Source organism: Bos indicus x Bos taurus, chromosome 13, assembly GCF_003369695.1.
Source record: "Bos indicus x Bos taurus breed Angus x Brahman F1 hybrid chromosome 13, Bos_hybrid_MaternalHap_v2.0, whole genome shotgun sequence".
Lineage (NCBI taxonomy): Eukaryota > Metazoa > Chordata > Mammalia > Artiodactyla > Bovidae > Bos > Bos indicus x Bos taurus.
The window spans coordinates 43,461,091-43,481,488 of NC_040088.1; the positions used below are offsets into that span (position 1 = coordinate 43,461,091).

The 20,398-nt window shown below is 49.8% G+C and overlaps 1 protein-coding gene across 1 annotated transcript; it reads right to left on the minus strand.

The window, feature by feature from the left end:
- Positions 1–14,677: 14,677 nt before the first annotated feature.
- On the minus strand, positions 14,678–17,561 carry INSM1 (INSM transcriptional repressor 1). The gene has a single exon (XM_027559591.1). The coding sequence runs from the start codon at positions 17,387–17,389 to the stop codon at positions 15,821–15,823; it is 1,569 nt and encodes a 522-aa protein (XP_027415392.1). The 5' UTR covers positions 17,390–17,561; the 3' UTR covers positions 14,678–15,820.
- Positions 17,562–20,398: the final 2,837 nt, after the last annotated feature.

Consider the following 20,398-nt stretch of genomic DNA (forward strand, 5'->3'; position numbering starts at 1 on the left):
CCTCCCTTCTGCATCAAGGCCCACAGTGAGCCCTGGCTTTGGAGCCCATCTCTCCAGAGCAGCCCTCTGTACCAGTCACTCTTCCAGGGGTCTGGAGCCCCTGACCCTAATGAGCAAGGGTCCAGCTTGGAGGCTTTGTCTTGTGAAGAAGTGATAGATAGGGTGTAATGATACCCCCTGTGGTGCAGCTGAAGCCTACCTGTGGCCTCACCTCAGGACTCCAGCCATCAGCCGTCACATTCAGACAACCTGGCCAGGTGGCCCCTACCAGCATCCTGGGCTACTTCCATACCCTGGACAGCAGGGAACTTCCAGGACATTAGACAATCAAGGTTTGCAAAAAGCATCCACTCGTCCATCTGCAAATATTTGCCGAGTCCCTGTTACTTACAAGACATTTAGTGACCTCCATGGGGAGCTGCTGTCCTGGGAACCAAGTAGAGCCTGAATCCTTTTGGCTTTTTTTTTTTTTTTTTTTTGACTTTTGCTTTTGACTATTAGCAGGAGCTCACTTTGAAGGTATACTTCACCTTTAATGCTTGATTCCTCATAAGAGGGAGCTGGGTGATTTTATTTGTTAGGGAGCCTTCATAAGATTCTGAGTCCTACCCAGCCCCCCACCACCTAGATTCTTACCAGTAGGTGTGGTGGGAGCCCATCATCTGTTTTTTTCAACCTCCCCCCTAAGAATTCTTCTCCTTATAGAACAAAGGAGAAATTAGGAATTCTCAGTGGTTAGGACCTCACACTTTCACTGCCAAGGGTGTGGATTTGATCTATGGCTGGGGAACTAAGATCCCACAAGCCATGCAGCACAGCCAAAAAAATATATACATATAGGAATTCTTAGTAACCTCCCTTCTGGACCATGTCAGACATGAAAAACACTGACTAGATTCATTCAAGCAAACATATTGCTATCACAAATATCAGATGACATTATGTGATCAAAATTCTCTTTAAACATTTTAAAATTTTTATTTATTTTTAGCTATACTGTGGAGACTGTAGGATCTTAGTTACTTGACCAGGGATCAAACAAGCACCTCCTGCAGTGGAAGCACAGACTAACCACTGAACCACCAGGGAAGTCTCCCAAATTCTGCCTAAAACACTAACTTAAGAAATGAAGAATAAATGAATAAATTCTCTCGGGGACAAGAATACGGTTCCCTGTGTGTCTTAGTATAATTTCAGTCTTCCACTTACATATCCCACCTCACCCTCCAGCAAGACGCGTGTCGGGTTAGACAGAGCATCTTTTCTATAAATAGGTCATGCTCTCCAGCTTCCAGATCAACACGGGGTCCTGGGGGCCTGAAAATTGGAGTGTGGCTCTCAGGCGGGTGTGAAGTGGGCAGGGGTTTGCTATTAGAGCTTCTGAAAGGATCTTTCTGACTTCAGAAAATAGTCTGGTGAAGAAAAGCTTTTTTCCGTAAATACTCGCGGACTGCATTCTGCTGTTACAATAGCAGAGGTTAGCACTTTTGATCAATATTCTTCAGAAAAGGCTACCAGGCTAAGTGCAGGCAAAGGGCTGGATGCCTCCTTCCCTCCAAGAGGGCACAGCGCACCCACAACAAAGCTCTTCCCCACCCCACCCCGCCCCCCACACTTGGAACCAGCGAGGATGGCATGTGAATGGTATCACCTCCCTCTCCCTTTAAAAAGTATCACCTTGTCTTGTCCTCCATGTTGATGGCTGATTATGGGACACTGGAAACAGCTACCAGCATCACTTTCCTGCAGGGAAATCTCAGCATCCTCATTTTCGCTACGGGGAGAAGGAAGGCTTGGCACTGTCCACTCGAAGGGGACGGCAGGGGCCAGGAAGAAAATGCAAAACAGTGGCCTCTTAGGACTTCCCTGGGGGTCCAGTGGTGAAGACCCCACATTTCCACTGCACGGGGCATGAGTTCGACCCCTGGTCGGGGAACTAAGATTCCACATGTTGAGTGGTAAGGCCAAAACAAAAAAAAAACAGTGGCCTCTCTTAAGGAAGATGCTTACCGATCAGCATTGAGACTTTAATGAAATAGCCAAAGTATAGATTTGTACTTTACACTGTGTTCTGTACTTTTTCCCTTCTAAAACTAATTATCTGCCCCCCACGTCACACCCCTGATCAATAAACAGATTCTCTGCAGATTAATGCAAACTCATACAAAGACACGAGCTTTCCTTTTCTATAGAAATAGCATCCAACAACACACATCATTCAGTAACTTCCAAAGTTTTGAAAGATGTCATGGGCACCCCTCCCTTAATTAATCCTTCTAATGGGTGCGTATTATTCCTTCATGTAGCCGCAGTTTATTTACTCAACCATCTGTGAACACGCAGCTGGTCTCCAATGTTTGTTATAACAAACGCACCAGTGGTCAACACCATCTCATCTTACAGATTGATACATAGCTCTGCTTTTATATCTGTAAGGTAAATTCCCAAATGTGAAACTACCAAGGCAGAGTATAGATATAATTTCTTTGTGAATTTTATAAAAGTCTTTTACCTTTAGCTTCCTATTCATTTTTAGTGGAGCTCAATCTTTTCTCATGTTTCTTTACTAACTATAGATCTATATTTGTGAATTGTGTGTTTATCTCCTCTGTTAACGATCTTCATATTTTTCTTCTCAATTTTTATGTAATTAAGTTTACAGTAAAACACATCTTTCATAACTCTTAAGGTTCACTATTTTTTCAAGTAAAAAATGTAAAGTATGCCAAAAATTAAAGAAAGCAGATGTAATTTTAGCCCTAATAGACTATTAGAAATCTATAACATCAGCTTTGGGGGTCTTTAAAAAAACCAAAACTAAGACCATTGTCTTCCTATATTACCCACCGACTTAAGGAAAGGAAGCCTTGGTGTTTTCTCTTTGTCTTTTTTTTAAAACTGAACTATAGTTGCTATGCCCAATCCAGTATTCTTGCCTGGAGAATCCCCATGAACAGAGAAGCCTGGTGGGCTACAAAGAGTCAGACACAACTGAGCGCCTAAGCACAGCACATAGCTACTATGTAGCATTATATAAGTTACAGGTGTACAGTATAGTGATTCACAATTTTTAAAGATTATATTCCACATATGGTTATTATAAAATATTGGCTATGTTCCCCATTTTGTAGAATACATCCTTGTAGCTTATTTATGTATGTATTGGGATATAATGTATACCTGAAACTAACACGCCATTGTTAATCCATTATACCCCAATAAAATTTTTTAGAAAGGAAACATGGTTTTAAAGGCGGGCACCCAGGTAAAAGGCAGAATTTCAGCCCCAATAAAGTGAGGCCTTTATTAACTGAAGAAAGTAAAGGCCTCCACTTGGCTTACGCACCCAATATTTCCTTCCATGATGGTGCTCCAAGGAACTTCCTAACTTTGAAGGTGTTTCTGAAAGTCCTAATATATGCATCAAAATACACCATGAACCACCTTTAATGTAGGTGGAGAGGAACATGAGCTTGGGAGTCAGACAGCACTGCCTTCAGTCTGCAGGCTCCCTGCTCGGCCTCCAGCCCTCGAGTCCCAACCTCTCTGAGTCTTTTTGCCTCACCTGTGAATTAGGGTAACAGTACTGACCATGGTGGCTACCCTTGAAGATGGCCCCAGGGGCCCATCACTCTGGAGCTCACACCTGGTGTGATCCCTCTTGCACTGACTCAGAGAGCACCAGTGGGACCAAGAAAACAGCACAAGTGATGGTGTGAGTCTCTAAGATAGGTCATAAAATACTGAATCTTCCACCTTGGCCCCTTGGATGGCTTACTCTGAAGAAAGGCATAGTGAGATGAGAAAGGCACAGTGCTGGGGAGATCGACAGCTGTGGGACGGAGCCATTCTGGAAATGAACTCTCCAGTCCATCACCCCCTCACTTGACTACAGCCCCAGGTGACACCTAATGGTAACTTTATGAGTGATCCTAAGCCAGAACCACCCAGTCGGGCCACTTCTGAATTCCTGACCCACCAAAAGAATGAAATATAATGAAGGACTATTGTTGTTCTAAGCCACTAGGCTTTGGGGGTGGTCTGTTGTTCCACAGTTGTAGTCAGTGGGACATGAACCCGGTGTTTGGAAGATGCTAAGGTACAGAAGGCATGTACACAGGACACATCCTGATGGTGTTTTAAATAGTTCAGTGGGTGAGATGATGCTAAACACTGTTCCTCTGGGCCCTGACCACATCACTTCATGGGAAGAGCACTGGGTCCTGGAGCCAGACATCCCTCGGGTTCTGGTCTCTCTACATCTCAGGCAACGAGCCTTGTGATGTTGGGCAAGGCATTCAACATTCATAGGCATTTCCCTCATGTCCAGATTAATGAATTTGAATACCTTCCATACAGAGTTGATGTGGAGACGAAATAGAAAAAATCACATTCAAGCATCTAGAAACCAGACGATGCTCTAAAAACGAAAAGTGTACACCAGTTATCTGCTCAGTTCAGTTGCTCAGTCATGTCCGACTCTTTGCGACCCCATGGACTGCAGCACATCAAGCCTCCCTGTCCATCAGCAGCTCCCAGAGTTTACTCAAACTCATGTCCATTGAGTCAGTGATGCCATCCATACATCTCACCCTCTGTCGTCCCCTTCTCCTCCTGCCTTCAATCTTTCCTAGCACCAGGGTCTTTTCCAATGAGTCAGTTCTTTGCATCAGGTGGCCGAAGGATTGAAGTTTCAGTTATCTGCTACTAGACAACAAATGTCCCCAAAACTTAGTGACTTAAAACAACCGCCACTTTATTACTCTCTCATGGTTCTGGGGTGATGGGGTCCAGCTGGGGTCTCTCGTGCAAGTATTCCGAGATGGTGGAAGGGCCAGAGTCAGGGGTTACCTCCTTCCTGTGCATCTGGGGTTGATCCTGGCTGTTGGCTGGGATCTCATCTCAGGCCGTCAGCCGAGCACCAATATGTGGCCTCCGTGTGCAGCTTGGGCTTCCCCACAGCATGGCATCTGCGAGTCCCAAGTGAGCCCCAGGGAGAAACTGCTGGCCTTTCCCCATCCTGGTCTCAGAAGTCATGCAGAGTCACTCCCACTCACTTGATTCCAGGAAGCAGTCACAGAGGTTTCAAGGGAGGGGCCCAGAGGCCACCTCTCAGTGGAAAGTGCATCAAAGAGTTTGAAGAAATAGCTTTAAAACCTATATCACTGGGTATGAAAAGTAAATAAAAGTGTAAACCGGTATTCTCTCCCATCCAGTGGATGGAGCTGATGATCAAAGGACTTCAAATAACAATGATCATGAGCGAGTTCTTCCTAGCACTTGACCTGAATAACTCAATCTCCACAGAAGCATGGGCGGTACTTGGCTGCAGATGGCCGGTTGCACCCTGGCCAGCTGAAGGAAATAAATGATTTTCTCGGGGCTCTTGGCTACCCCCCCAGACTGTGCCAGGGGGCTGCACGATCAGACTTTGGGGCTAAAAGAGCCAGGAACAACACCCAAATCACCCTGCCAGCCAAGTCCCACTGCAGCTCACACCAGGGCACTGGGCCTTCCCTGCGGCCACCCCCAGGAGACAAGGATCAAGGCAGGGGCCTGCCGGGGGGAGTGGACTCTGAGTCTCAGATTTGGGGTTGGAACAGCCCCCCACCCCCAGCCCCGCTTTCCCCAGCCTGGACATCACCCTTGCTTGAGTCTGAGCAGGGATGCCCAGCGGCCTGGGCTCTGAAATTTCTCCTTCTCACACTCTTGCCAGTTGCCATGGTTCTGGGCTGGCCTGTTAACTCGCCTGCAGGTGTGAAACAATAAGTGGTTTCCACAGCCAAGTGCTTTGAGAGCCAGAGTGGAGGCAGAGAGCCGACAGAAGGTGGCGGGGACGTGCCGGCGCTGGGTGCTGTCTTTGATGCGGTGCTGCTTCAAGCTTCATCTTTCACAAGGAGCTCGTCCGTTTCTCCCTCTTACCATCTGCACCTGGAGCACGTGAAAGCAAAGTGAAAATGGTTCAGAATCTGTGGATTCGGTGCTGCGATCATGCCAGCGTGAGAGCCTTCGCTACAGGGCTGCATTAACCTGTTTCTCAGGAATATCAGTTATTGGAGTTTGGAGGTTGGGCAGTGTAGAGTGAAGAAGTTTTCTCCAGTGGACGAGATAGGAGATGACGTGAAATGATGACATGCTTGGCTCCTCTCTCTCTGGCTCACCCGGGTGAAATTTTCAGGCTGTTATTTTGGGGTCAAATTGGCAGAACACAAATCAGTTGTTTTCACGATTTGGAATTAGAAGCATGTGATCTCCTTCTGCTGTCACATCAAACTCCGTGACAAGGTCCCCTCAATAAGGGGACGCAGTCAAGACTCTGCATTTTACTTTCCATTTGAACTCTCCCATACAGACACATCTGCCCACTCCCAACAGTTTAATCTCTATGAACCAATGACCTTCTTGCTCTCAGCTAAATTTCCCCACTTCCTGGTCATGCCACCTCTTCAGGCTCTTCCATTTCCCATCGATACAACCTCACAGAGTTATGTGAGAAATCAGTGAGTAATTTATATCAATAATAAGGGTTTGATGGATTTTCCCTGGTAGCATTGTTCCAAACAAGTCAGTCCATCATTAGTCAGAGTTAGTAGTCTCTGTTAAAACTTCAAGCCATCAAGTCTTCCCAGGCCAAACTTCCTGCCGGGGGCAGCAACTGGTAACACTCTCTGTGTGATGGAGACCCCAAATTCCACCAGCACATGTTAAACACAAGCAGGCCCACAGCCTCACCCCAACCCACCTCCTGGGGATCTTGTGCAAATGCGGATTCTGATCTGGCAGGTCTACAGTGGACCCTGCAGCTCTGCATTTCTAAGCAGCTCCCAGGAATGCAGGTGGTACAGGTCGGTGGCCTACACTTTGAGTGACAAGGCTCTGAAAAATACATGCTAGCAAAGTACAAGTTCTCCACTGTCGTTGCTATAACTGATACCCGTATGACACTGTGTTGGAAGTCTGACCTAGAAAAAATTTCAAGAAGATGTTGGGAACTTCTTTTCCTGATTGTTTTTTAATTGATGTATAGTTGATTTAGTGTTGTGTTAATTTCTGCTGTACAGCAACGTGAGTCAGTTATATACACATTTTTTAAAAATATTCTTTTCCATTGTGGTTTATCATAGGATATTTAATATCGTGTACATGTGTGCTAAGTTGCTTCAGTTGTGTCCAACTCTTTGCAACCCTATGGACTGTAGCCTGCCAGACTCCTCTATCCTTGGGATTTTCCAGGCAAGAATACTAGAGTGGGTTGCCATTTTCTACTGTAGGGGATCTTCCTGACCCAGGGATGGAACCCGTGTCTCTTATGTCTCCTGCATTGGCAGGTGGGTTCTTTACCACCAGCACCACCTGGGAAGCCCATTTAATATAGATCCCTGTGCTATACACAGTAGGGTCTCTGTTTATACATTCTGTATATAAAAGCCTACCTCTGCTAATCTCAGCCTCCCACTCCATCCTTCCCCCAGCCCCTCCTTTTGGCAAGCACAAGACTCTATGTCCATGAGTCTGTTTCTGTTTCCTACACAGGTTCATCTGTGTCATATTTTAGATTCTACATATAAGTGATGTCATGATATTTGTCTCTCTCTTTATGACTTATTTCACGTAGTGTGATCATGTCTAGGTCGATCCATGTTGCTGCAAGTGGCGTTGTTTTGTCCTTTCTAATGGCTGAGTAACATCCCATTGCATCGCTGGACATGCACACACCTTCTTTATCCACTTATCTGTCGATGGACATCTAGGTTGTTTTCATGTCCTAGCTGTTGTGAATAGTGCTGCTATGAGTATCGGGGTGCATGTATCTTTTCGAATTACAGGGTTTTTTCCCAAATATATGCCCAGGAGTGGGATTGCTGGATCTTATGGTAATTTTATTTTTAGTTTTCTGAGTAACTGCCATACTGTTTTCCACAAGTCACATTTTAGGTTGGAAACTTCTAAACAGAGCTGACTTCTTCCTGTTGGACATTGATCTACATGCCCCCAATGCTCAAATATTTGTACAATTAAGTGAGGTCAGCAATTGTCAGAAAGGTCCTTGTTGCTTTGAATTCATGTTATTTTAAAACTGATCAATGCTGAATTAAAATTATCTTCTTTAATTAAGTTGTTAAGCTAATAGTTACCAGAAGTCCACAAATGGTTGGGTTGAACCATGCAAACTTGTTGATATTAAACTTTTCATTTTACCTATGAAAACAGCAATCTTTTTACTATTCAACTGAAAGGTTGTGATGTCACTTGGTAAATGGCAGCCACTGTTGCAGTGAAGAAAATTATTTTCTGAGTTCCCTTCCCAGGCGGCCCTAGCGGCAAAGAATCCACCTGCCAGTGCAGGAGACAGAAGAGACAGGGGTTCAATCCCTGGGTTGGGAAGATCCCCCAGAGAAGTGGCAACACGCTCAGTATTCTTGCCTGAAGAATCCCATGGACAGAGGAGCCTGCTGGACTACAGTCCATGGGGTCACAAAAGAATTGGACACAACTGAGTGACTGAACATGCATGCATGAGTTATCAATATATTCATGTGAAAACCTTCAAGAAGATATCAAGGAAAATAATACTGTTCAAAGAATCAATAAAGGTCTTCTTTTCTAGAGATGAGTGAAGAAAGTGTGTTCCTTTGTGGTATACAATATTTGATCCACTCTGACATGATTCTGTTCAGGTTTGGACACCCTGGGATGGTGATTCGTCCATCTCCCTTTATCCCTGGCAGTCCTCAATCACATCATTTTCATGTACCTTGTCCCTATCAGTTTCTGCCCATCCTCTAACAATGACCTCTTTGTAGCTGTATTCTAGAAGACTCATCTTACATAATAGAGTAGGACAGACAGAAGTAGAAAAGGACCTCTAGCCATTGGTGTTACTAAGCTTTTCAACGACACGTGTTTAAGTCCAAGTTCCCCCACGCTTTTCTGTTCTTTGTGCTCAGAGGAAATTCTAGCCTATTTTTTTTTTTTTCTTACATAGAAAGAGCCTCCTGTGAAGCCTTCCATGCCTAAACACCTCTGCCTCCTATCAGATCCCACAGACAAGAGCCTCTTGGCTCACTTTGTACATCCTGTCACCGTCAGGGGTGGCCGTCACCTGGCAGCGGCGTTTGGGAAGGAGCATTGCATCGGGGCTCCAGTCCTGGACAACAGAAATGGAGCAGCTGTTGCCTTTAAATACAAAGACCTTCTTTGATGAGTGAGGGAGGAGAGGAGTGGATTCAGGCTGATGTTCCCATCATTACTGTTTCCCTGGAGCGGTGCTCAGTCTACTGGTTCAAGCCAAGTAGAGGGGAGACAACACCTGGATTCTGGATGGAGAGAAGGAAGTACAGGTGACTCAGGAAAGCAAACGGTGTGGATGAGCTTTTTTATAAATGTTGGTGACACTGCACAGCGTGTGCATGGCACAGGTGAAACACCGTCTGTCAATGATCATGCCCTTGCAGACTTCCCTGGCGGTTAAGAATCCACCTTGCAATGCAGGGGACTTGGTTGGATCCCTTGTTGGGGAACTAAGCTCGCACATATGGAAGAGCAACTAAGCCCACGAACTGCAATCACTGAGCCCTCATGCTCCAGAGCCCTCGTGCCACAACAAAGGATCCTGCGTTTCGCAGCTAAGACCCAAGGCAGCCAAATAAATAAACAATCGAGCCCTTGAATGTGCTCTGACTGGCAGTAAACGTTCTATATGTATCACTTCAAAATGGAGAATATTCCAAGACCAGCTTGTCCCAGTGGTGTGGGCTTTTGTGAAGGGCTAAAGAAAAAGCATCAGTATTGATGCTTTGTGTGGAAATGCCACCAGAAGACCACACAGTCTAGAAATCTTCAAACAAGATGAATATGAACACGTTTACCCTTACAACCCATCTGCTCACCATACATGCTGCCAGAGGAAGCCTGCCTGCGCTCAACGTTCCACTCTCCAGATGCAACAGAACAAGCCCACAATAAAAGTGCCTGGTAGACAATGATGACAGCTGGGGTTTAAGAGATGAAGGAGTGTGTATTTGGGTCAGTGAAAATATGGTAACTGACTTTGAATCAGATACACAAAAATGTGCCGTGATTCTAAGAAGCGTATGAGGCCTCAATGATGCCCCCAAACTATCTAGGAGTGGTTGACATGGAAGCCGAGGCGTCCCTCTAACCCAGCCCTGAGAAATCAGTTCCTCTTCACCAGGAAAGTCCAAAATACCTCCCTCTGGGCTCTGTCACTCCCGAGACCCAGCCTAATTCGTCATAACTTCCCCCACGGTTCCTCCTAACCGACCAGAGAAACAGGACACGTTTGTGTTCACAAAATCCTCTTGACTGGGAAATTGCCTTGATGACACCAAAGCCTGTAGCTGGTTGTTTGTACAAGACAAGGAGATGCTGATGAATCTGTTGGAAATTAGTTGTTTCCTTAGCAACCTCAGAAGGAGGCAGGAGTTCCCTGTTTCTCCTGGTGAGAGAAAGATGTCCCCTTCCTGGAAATCCTTGGGCAGGTAGGTCCTCTCTTCTCTGACCCCTTCCTTCTGTGGACTGAAGGTAGCCGGCCTTGCCACGGAGCCTTGGTTGACCAAGGTGTGAGCAAATGGGAGTAAACACCAGGACTAGGAGCAGGCCTCCAGAGGATGGCCTTATCCTCTGGGTATCTGGGACTAGTTCTTTCTCCAAGGGCCACCAGGCAGGGACATTCTTGGGAACCTGTGACCAGGCCTCACATCTGAACTGCTCTCTGTGATGCTGACAGGCCTGACAGAGCCGGTCGCCATGTTACAACACTCACGTTACAATAAGTGTTCCAGCCTTTCCCCATGAGCACGAGTCATCTGATGCTGCAGGTTGCCCGTAAAATCACACCAAGTTTCTTCACTGGGGCTTTCCAGTTGGCGCTAGTGGTCAAGAACCCGCTTGCTAATGCAGGAGATGCAAGAGACCTGGGTTCAATCCCTGGGTCGGAAAGACCCCCTGAAATAGGAAATGGCACCCCACTCCAGTATTCTTGCCTGGAGAATCCCATGGATAGAGGAACCTGGTGGGCTACAGTCCATGGGGCTGCAAAGAGTTCGACACAACTGAGCAAGTTTCTTCACTATGTGAGATATTTATAATTTGAAGATGCATTTGTCTGCTCTCTCTCTCTCCCCAGTGAGATCCTGGGGCTCTTCCTTTCAGGTTATATTGCCACAACATGATTCGGATGTTTCCAGAATTTAGGATCAGAATCGTAAGTGTCTTTGGACCGCCATATTGTACTCCAAGCCCTGGTACCACCTTGGGAGTTAAACGGAACCAACATCCTAGTGAGGTGCTGCTCAGCTGACCCTCTTGCTCTAGAGTGTTCTGCCACCTTTCAGGTCTCTCTCTACAACTTGGTTTCCTGATTGGTCTTCTCTAAACCCCGCAACATGGGCTTTTAACAGGCAAACACACAACTTTCTCTAGCCTAGCCACTAAAAGACTGTAACTTAACCTGAAACAGGCTATCTGGGTGGTGCACGCGTGCACACGCACACACACACACACTGTGTGTGTAGGTGACCATCTAAGTGGCCCCATACACTAGGGTCGATTTGCCAGAAAAATTTTCCCATAAGACAAAACATCCTTTCTGCAGAAAGACAGCAAGTTTGGGTCAAAGCCTGCTACCACAGGCCAGCAGATTCATAACTAGTCCTAAGGTCACAAGACACACTCCCCGGGCGGAGCTTTTCTCCCGCCTGCTCCCCCTAGGGCCCTTACTGGCCTTCACCTTTCAGCCCACGAAGTCCTCCCCAGTATCTCACTGGGTCTCCCAAAGTCCATTCCCTCCAGTTTAGAGATGAGGACACGGGTCTGTTGGATGCCCTGGAGCCCAAGCCACTTCTCAACCTTTCACATTCACAAGATATTGGGTAGGTGAGGAATTTCTAGGATGTTATAGAGGACTGTCAAAAGATTCTTCTGCTTCCTGTGTCTCAAAGACATGGTGGACAGCTGTGGAATGAAGTCTAAAGGGATGGAGGGGTGGCGGGTTCGGAGTACGGGCTACCCCGGCGAGCCTGCAGCAAAACAATGGTGGTTCACAGAGGACACCTGGCCAGCCGCCTCTGGGTGCTGACACTCTGGTCCACAGGTGCCCAGTGACTATGGGTGCTGGCCCAACCTTGTGCCCCCAGGTGTCTGCAAGGGACCCCACTCTACCCCTAGGTGCCACTGAGGGCCCAGAGTCCACCCGGCCTCCAGCCTTGTACTGCTCTGCGCCATGACGCTGTCATAGGGCGCACCTGTGGAGCCTCTGGCCTGGCTCCACGCGCTTCCAAGTTACCCTGCAGCAGCTGCCTCCGCGAGTGGTATCCAGAGTGAAGCCAGAGGGCCTGGGCATCACCTTCAGGCCAAGGCGCTACAGGGAAGGAACAGCGCCCCCAGCGGCGGCCCGCCTCCTAACCGCCGGCCCCCGCCAGCCTCCCCAGGCTGAACTGTCTTGAGTTCCTTCGCAGCCGGTTTCCACTGGTGGGCGTACAGGCTGGAGCAGACTTCCACACAGAGGATGCCCTCCGGATCCTTTGCACACTTACAAGGAAGATGGGTGCATTTCCACTTGGCATTTTATAATAGGAGCCCTTGGGAACTTATTATCCAGGGAGGAATGAAGAGACAGACAATCTGATTTCCTGCCTGTGGAACATTCTACTAACTCACGTAGCATTACTGTGAAACAAAGTGACCACAGTTTTCTCTCTCTCTGCGCTGTTTAGTCACCTTCAGTGTACTCCCTTTAGTATGCAATTTCACAGAATATCTCACAGAGATGAAATTCACTGTGCGATTTCCTAGCATATTTCAAGGAGATGAAATTTTGGTTTCTGTTTTAGAAAAGGTCTCCTTGATCAGTCAAAATGAATTTCCACAAGGGATGAAGGAGCACATTTGCAAACCACCAAATCAAATTTTTCTGAAGATGGGCCTTAGGGTTTATGCTTTTATGATTATGGACAAGAAAAGCAAGCCAAACAGATGCCAAGATGTCATACCTGCAGGCCAACCACCAGGTTTTTAAGGAAAATTTGTATTGGCATGGAACGTACACTGACCCTCAAGATGCTGGGTCTTTTATTGTGAGGTGTAAATTCAGAGGGAACATTTAAAAAATCTCATATTGTTGCTTCAAGGGAGCAATTATCAGGCCACAAATTTGAAGGTTTCTTTGTTTCATTCCAAATTTTCAGGAGGTTATTAACACAGCTTTGCCCCTATGCTTTCCTGTTGGGCTGCACAGAGCTTTGGTCTTCCAGTATTTTCCAAACTGGTAAAGAATAAAAAGAGGGGCAGTTTGTCCCCGAGGCAACTTACCTGTGCTGGCTGCTCCTTCATTGTTCCTGAGTCTGTTTTAAGACCCTCCCAAAAAGAGGAGTACTCGACGGTCCTGACAGCTGAGACTTTCAGCAAACCTTTCCCTACAAAAAAACTTTAGGCTCAAAATCTGAAAGTCGTCTCTTTTGTCACATTTTCCTTCCAAGTTTCTCATGTGTTGCCCTTCCCACCATCATGCCAGCTACACCTTTTGGAAATGGAGCTTCAACTGTATGGATTTCTAAAATCCCTTTGCTGGGCAAAATCTTAGATTTAGTGGGCCACAGGGAATACACAACTGTGATGGCTAGCACAGCTCCATAATCGAGCGTTTCAAAGGTGGAGAAAAACAACTCCAAATATTCACTGGTGAACGTCAGGATTGTTCTTCGAGGGCTTTGTGACACATAATGGAAAACACTGTAATTACCGTTATTAAATTTAATACCCCAAACAGATGGTGCTCCAGTTTTTTTCCCCCCCAAAATGGACTGCTCACCTGATTGGAAAATTATTTCTGAGTCCTTACTTTAAACTCAGTTGCTTAACTTCTGGTACACCCAAACAAGAGTTGGTCTGTGTCCCTTACTTTGGAAATCTAACCATAAAATCATTCCTACTTTCTCCTGATTGATACTTAAGGATCAAAAATTACCCGTCTTTACTTGAGGAATTACTGTTACACTGAGCCCCAAATTGTCAGGAAATGCTGCTGCTGCTATGTCGCTTCAATCATGTCCAACTCTGTGCAACCCCATAGACAGCAGCCCACCAGGCTCCCCAGTCCCTGGGACTCTCCAGGGAAGAACACTGGAGTGGGTTGCCATTTCCTTCTCCAATGCATGAAAGTGAAAAGTGAAAGTGAAGTTGCTTATTCGTGTCTGACTCTTAGCGACCCCATGGACTGCAGCCTACCAGGCTCCTCCATCCATGGGATTTTCCAGGCAAAAGTACTGGACTGGGGTGCCATTGTCAGGAAATGAGGATCTGCTAAATTAAGGTGGTGTTCTAATATCCCCTTGGTTAAAAGGATGGATTCTTGTGGACATTTATCTAGATTTCTCTGAAAAAGATTTGCACAGCCTCCCACCTAACTCTACCTTCCAGTACATTCCTAAGGACCCCTAAAAAGCTTCTGGCTCCAGTCTGTTTTGAGCCTACACCCCAGAACTGCCAGAAGGGCAGAATTCAGCAGCTCAGGTTCAGCTCTAAAAATCCATGATTCCAGTGATGGTAGTGGGATTTTTTTTCTTAATAAACAACAGGCATACATTGAAGAAATCATTGGAAGCTCTGTTTTAAATCCTTGTTGAAACCACATGATGCAGAAATAAGTCCACCTTACTTTGACTTTGAAAATATTTTATTTGAATAGTAAATAGTTATACAGTTGAAACAGTTCTATTGAAGCTTTCTATAAATAGCTAACAATTAAGAAAATAATGTATGTAGAAAAGAGATTGCATTTAAAAGTAAGAGCTGTCGGTTGTACGAGGGCCCCAGGGGGGAGGGGCTCCAAGCAGAATAAAATGGTAGGTTGTCTGTAATTCGCTCAGATAGGTATAAAAGTTAAAACTTTTAACAGATCCCTTTAGAAAAAGGCTCTCTTCTAAAATGCACAGTGAAATGTCAAGAGTGGCAGGGGGAGGGGGGAAGCGCACCAAAAAATATGCAATCAAATAATATCATAATCTTCATAATTAATATAAATAAATAAAGAATAAATAACAATTACTCATAAATCAACATATACATTTAGAGGGAACTCATATAGTCCTACCTCAACAAAGATGATCAAACTGAAAAGACTTTTGTGAAACACTGAGGCAGTTTCTACAGCATCTTCTGAAAATTCCCAACCCTCCCCCCTAAAAACAATCCCAAACAGACAACGTTCAAGGCATTTGTGGCTAGACTAAAGAAAACTCTTTTTTTTTTAAAGCAATTTGATTTGTTCACATACAAAAAGGTAAAGCCAGACTCCAGCAGTTCACAAGCCATAATAAAGCTAATCATGTGGGGAGTTCAATTTACAGCCTGTGAAATATAAAGGCATTTATTCCTCAAGATTCACCCAAAACAACCCGTAGGCTACATACATAGAGAGCAGAGATTGGTAGGCGAGAGCAAACCGCATTTCTAGACCATGAACACAGCGAATACTAGCAAGAAAAACATTTCCCCTCCAAGGGGAGGCTTCCAACCACGAGACAAACGCGTACAGCTTTTCTCCCTTGTACAAAAAGAGATTGGCTCCTGTTGCGCCATGGTGCGGGGAAGAAGGGGACACAACGCAAAGTGGGGGGGGGGTGTCCAAAAGGAGTCACAACGAGAGGATGGGGTTACCGTCACGCCACACCGAGAGAAGCGGAGACCACACTTTCACCGGGGGTGGGCGTCCCCGGCGCGGGCGCGGTGTCGGAGCGCGCTCTTTCCGTGGGTCTCCAAGCGAAGGCACGGTTCGGGGGCCCGGGGTGGAGGGCGCGCTCTAGCAGGCCGGACGCACGGGCACCTGCAGGAGGATCACCTGTCTGTTCTCGGACGGGTGGCACTTGTTGATGTGCCTCGTGAGGCCGGGCGAGCTGTAGAAGGTGGCCGGGCAGTACTTGCAGGGGAACACCTGGGCGGCGTGCAGCAGGCGCAGGTGGCGCTCCTGGGCGCCTTTGCTGGGGAACGTCTCCCCGCACACCGGGCACAGGTGGCACTCGGCGGACGCACTCAGGCCCAGCACGCCGGCCGCCTCGCCGTCGCCGGCCGCCTCCTGGGGCACCTTCTCGTCGGGCCCGGGGTACAAGGCCAGTAGGTCCTCGGCCGGGGGCGCCGGCGGCGGCGCGCCCTTGGCCTGCAGCGCCTGGTGGTGCGCCAGCAGGTGCTTGCGCAGATAGGCCTGGCGGCGGAACTTCTTGGCGCAGTGGTGGCACTCGTAGAGCCCGTCCTCGGAGCCCGATTCGGACACGCCGCCCGGGCTCGGCGTGTCGCGGTCGCTGCCACCGCCGCCTGTCGCCTCCCGCGCCTCCGCCCGGGCAGGAGTTTCGGGCTCGCACGCGCGGGCGGCGGCGGGCGCAGGCCGCGGTTTGTGCCAGCGGCGATGCGAGGCCAGGTTGGCCGGGCAGCTGAAGACCTTGGCGCACTCGGGGCAGCGGTACTCCACGCGCACGATCCGCGAGCACTTGTGCTGTGCCAGCGCGAAGGGGTCGGCGTACTCCTCTTTGCAGAGCTGGCAGATGAACTCGCCCAGCGGCCGCGCCGCACCCCCCGCGCGGCCTCGCGGCGCCTCCACCGGACCCTCCTTGATCTTGAGCCCCAGCACGGGCGACGTGGTCACCTCGTCCTCGAAGTGCAGCTTGCGGATGGCTTTGGGCTTCTTGGAACCCGGGGCCTTGGCTACCTTGGCGGGCGGCTCTGCGGCAGCCGCGGCGGAGGCTGGGGGCGAAGGCCGCTTGCCCGGGGGCCGCAAGGCGGCGGCGGGGGGCAGTGGGGGACCAGGCCCCGGGCCGCGGGCCGCCTCGGCTGCCGCCGAGAAAGCCGTGCCCATCTTGAGCTCGGCGGGCGCGAAGAGCAGCGGGTCGCCGCTGCAGGTGCCACCACCTCCGGCGCCGTTGGCCCCGCCGCCGCCGCCGCCGCCGCCGCCACCCACGAGCAGCGCGGCGGGCGTGGGGAAGGACTCGGCCGAGACCGGCGAGCCGAGGTTGAAGCTGCGCTCGAAGTACTTGTGCTTTTCGTGCTCGCGGCTCACGGGCCGCGTGGGGCTGTAGAGCGGCGCCGGGTGCGCGGCCTCAGGGTTGCCGAAGTGCGCGGCCCGCAGCCCTGGCGGGGGTGGCGGCGGGCCCGGCGCGCAGGCGAGCGCGGCGGCGAGCGCCGCATGGGCGCGCTCGGTCGGCGGCGGCGGCTGCAGCGGGCCCGGCCCCGGCCCCGGGCCGGGCGCCGGGGGAGAGGCGCGGGCGCCCCCGCAGCCCGGCAAGAGTAGCAGCGCCCGATCGCCGTCCTCGCCGCCGCGGATCCGGTAGGATACCGGCGTGGACTTCTTGCTGCGCTTCACCAGGAAGCCGCGGGGCATGTTGGCGCGGCGCGAGGGTGAGGGCGAGGGGCTGGCTCGGTCCCACCTCCGCGCTCGGCCCCGGCGGCCCTCAGTGTCCCCGGCGCATGGCCCGGGCGCGGCGGCGGCGGCGGCGGGACTCGCGTGGCGCCGGCGGCAGCTCGGCCCGCCTCTGCGTCCTGCACGCGCGTCCCTGTCCCCGGGCCCGGGAGCCGCTCCCTTTTAACTGGGGGAGGGGGCCATTGTTCTCGCCTCCCGCTTCCCCCGGAGCCAATCAGCGCGCCCGCAGCTCCTCCACCCGGTCGGGTGGGAGGGCGACGCGGCGGCCAAAAGGGGCCCGGGACTCGGGGGTCGCCCGGTAGGTGCGGCAGATGTACCTGAGGGCGCAAGGCCCCCGCGCGCGCCTCTCGGCCGCCCCGCCCGGCGCCACAGCCCCGCCCGGCCCCGGCACACGCCCGGCCCCGCCTCCCTTCACGGTCTGCTGCTCCTCTATGCGGAGGCGCACGTGCCTGGGCTTTGTGTCTCTCCTCCGGGGGGCTCGGAGCCGCCAAATGGGCCCGTCCATCAGCACGACAATGCTCGCCCCCCACCCCCGCTTCCCGAGCGGGGATTACCCGCGGGTCGCGAGCAAAATAGCAACAAAGGAGAAGAATGGCCCCAAATATGTCAGGAGGGTTCAATCCGCGAGCCGGAGCGGAGGGGGAAGTTGTGCGCGCTGATTGGGTAGGGGCGGCGGTTGGCAGGGGCGGGGGAGATCCGAGCGCGGCTGCTGGGGCGGGAGAGGGGTTGGGGGAGGCGCTGGAACTCCTCCTGGTATTGGGAAATAATAGGGAATCAAAAATAGCTGCCAAGCAGGAGTCTCCCAGAACCCCGCCCGGGCCTGGGGCTGATGGGCCGCGGGGACCCAGGATCTAAGCGGAAACGGGACCCTGGAGTTTCAAGTTTGGGTGGAGGGTCTGGCCTGCTAGCTGCAGCCGAGGGCGATGTCCGCAGCCGCCTCGCGCCCAAGGGCCTCAGGAAGGTTTCTCTCGAGTTTGAGAAACAGTTGGCACTGCACTTCTTGAATTGCCTGCAGACACAGCGCTGGATGGGGGAAGGAACAGGCTGGGTTCCAAGAAAACCTTGAATTTCTGAACTTTTTTGTTGTTGTTTTAAGTTCCCGGAGGCTCCGGGATTGGCATCGTTGGAATGGTCCAGTCCAGGCCACTCGGAACCTCCGCGTCGCCCAGGGCTGGGTCGATTCGAGTGGCGCTGGCCACAGCCCGAAACGCGCGGCCAGCCGCGTGCGCCCTAGTGAAGTTGGTTTCCGCTCTTCTTGCGCGGCCTCATGCATTTTCATTCGGAGCGGGCATTTTGTCTGCTGGTTGACATCAGATGCTAAATCAAGGGCTCCAATCAAGGCGCAGCGGAATAAAGGGGCCGCCTGTCTGGGCGCGGGGCCCCCCGGAGCCGTGCCCCCTTCACCTTTGTGAAGGAAATTAACCTCCAGCTATTGAGCGCCGGTCTCGGCCAATCTGGACTCAAAAGAGGCGCGTGCTGCCGGCCGGGGGGGAGAGGGGGGCAATCTGTCCTCTGAGGCAGGCTGTGGCCTCGGAGAGGACCGACCGCCTCCGCCCCCCAACAGCCCCCCACCGCCCCCCACCCTTCCAGCCTCCCCCCCCACCTCCCCCACCCTTCCAACCGAGCCACCAGGAAAAAACAACAGTGAAAATCTACCCCCCACCCCCACCACGCCGTTCCTCCAAGCTCTTCCCAGCCCCAGCCCTAACCCAGCCCCAAGGAAACACAAAAGCAGAAACTCCGGGAGTGGAGGGGTCAGAACCCCAAGAGTGGGTACTGGCCCTGATCGCCCATCACTAGGGAACAAATTGCCAAGCCACATAAAATGTCATATGTTGTGAAGAAAATGTCACTTTATTGAAAGAAAAGGAAATGGGCACTTTTCTGCAAAGCTCTGTACACTCAGATTTTGCTGAATTTTGCTTACGTTTGATTCCACTGAAGGTATTTAATTGTTTTGGATTTTCCCTCTGAAAATACCCTGGCGTGGAAATGAAAGATTTTTTTTTTGAGTCCACATGAGTAATAGTTGTAATGGGGACAGTTGTTAGATTTCGTTAATCAAGGGGTTAATCAAGTTGATTAATCAAGGGGAAAATATTTGGTGATTTTGTTTGTGATTTAAAAAAAACTTATACACTGAAAATAGAATATAATGCAATATATTTTGAAAGCTTTCACCCTCATTTTACAAAATGCTAACTACGATGAAAGTAGTCCTGAAAAAAGTTAGAAATTCTAAAATGATTATTTAAAATGTATGTGTTTCAGTCTAAAAGTAACTGATGTTATTTCTTTGCTCTTTTGAGTGCTGATTAATACAGCTGATGAAATTAGAAGTGGGAAAGGGATTCCGGGACAGCTCTGGCCAATTTTATTTTCTAATCACGAATCCCATCTGGATTGTCCAATAATAGGGCGGGGGCCCTGTCCGCCGGCATCCCCTACTGATGGCCGCAGTATTTGGTCTTGCATGTGTAACCCTCCTTTCATTCAACAGATAACAGGGAGAGTTAGTCACCTTGAGAATCCTTTAAAAAATAACAACACCCATAATTGTGAGGAGGGCGGGGGTGTGCGTGTGTGCAAAAACAAAACAAAACCCCTGTCTGAATGCAGCGAATTCAACAGGGCTCTGAATTAAGCTAAGAGAATCTATTGAACACTATTGAAATACTGAGATTCAATGGATCCGTTTCTTTTTCTTTATTTGTGGTTTCTAGTCTTGCCAGAGAAAATGAAATCTGCTTTCAGACAGGTATAGTCAAAACAAATGTAAACTTGAAAGGTCCGAGTATTAGAAACTAATTTCACAACCCAGGGCTGGGAAAGAACCAGGTTTCGCTCACGGCACACACCAGCACCATCCAAGGACACGCACCTCGCACCCGGTCTTGGGTTTCTGTCTTCTTCTGCGTGATTTCATTTCTCAGAATCTGCACGCCCGCGGGCAGGTGGCCAGTGAGGCGA

Bases quoted from the DNA above. Each gene is read 5' to 3' on its own strand.
- INSM1 (XM_027559591.1), bottom strand. From the start codon at position 17,389: ATGCCCCGCGGCTTCCTGGTGAAGCGCAGCAAGAAGTCCACGCCGGTA.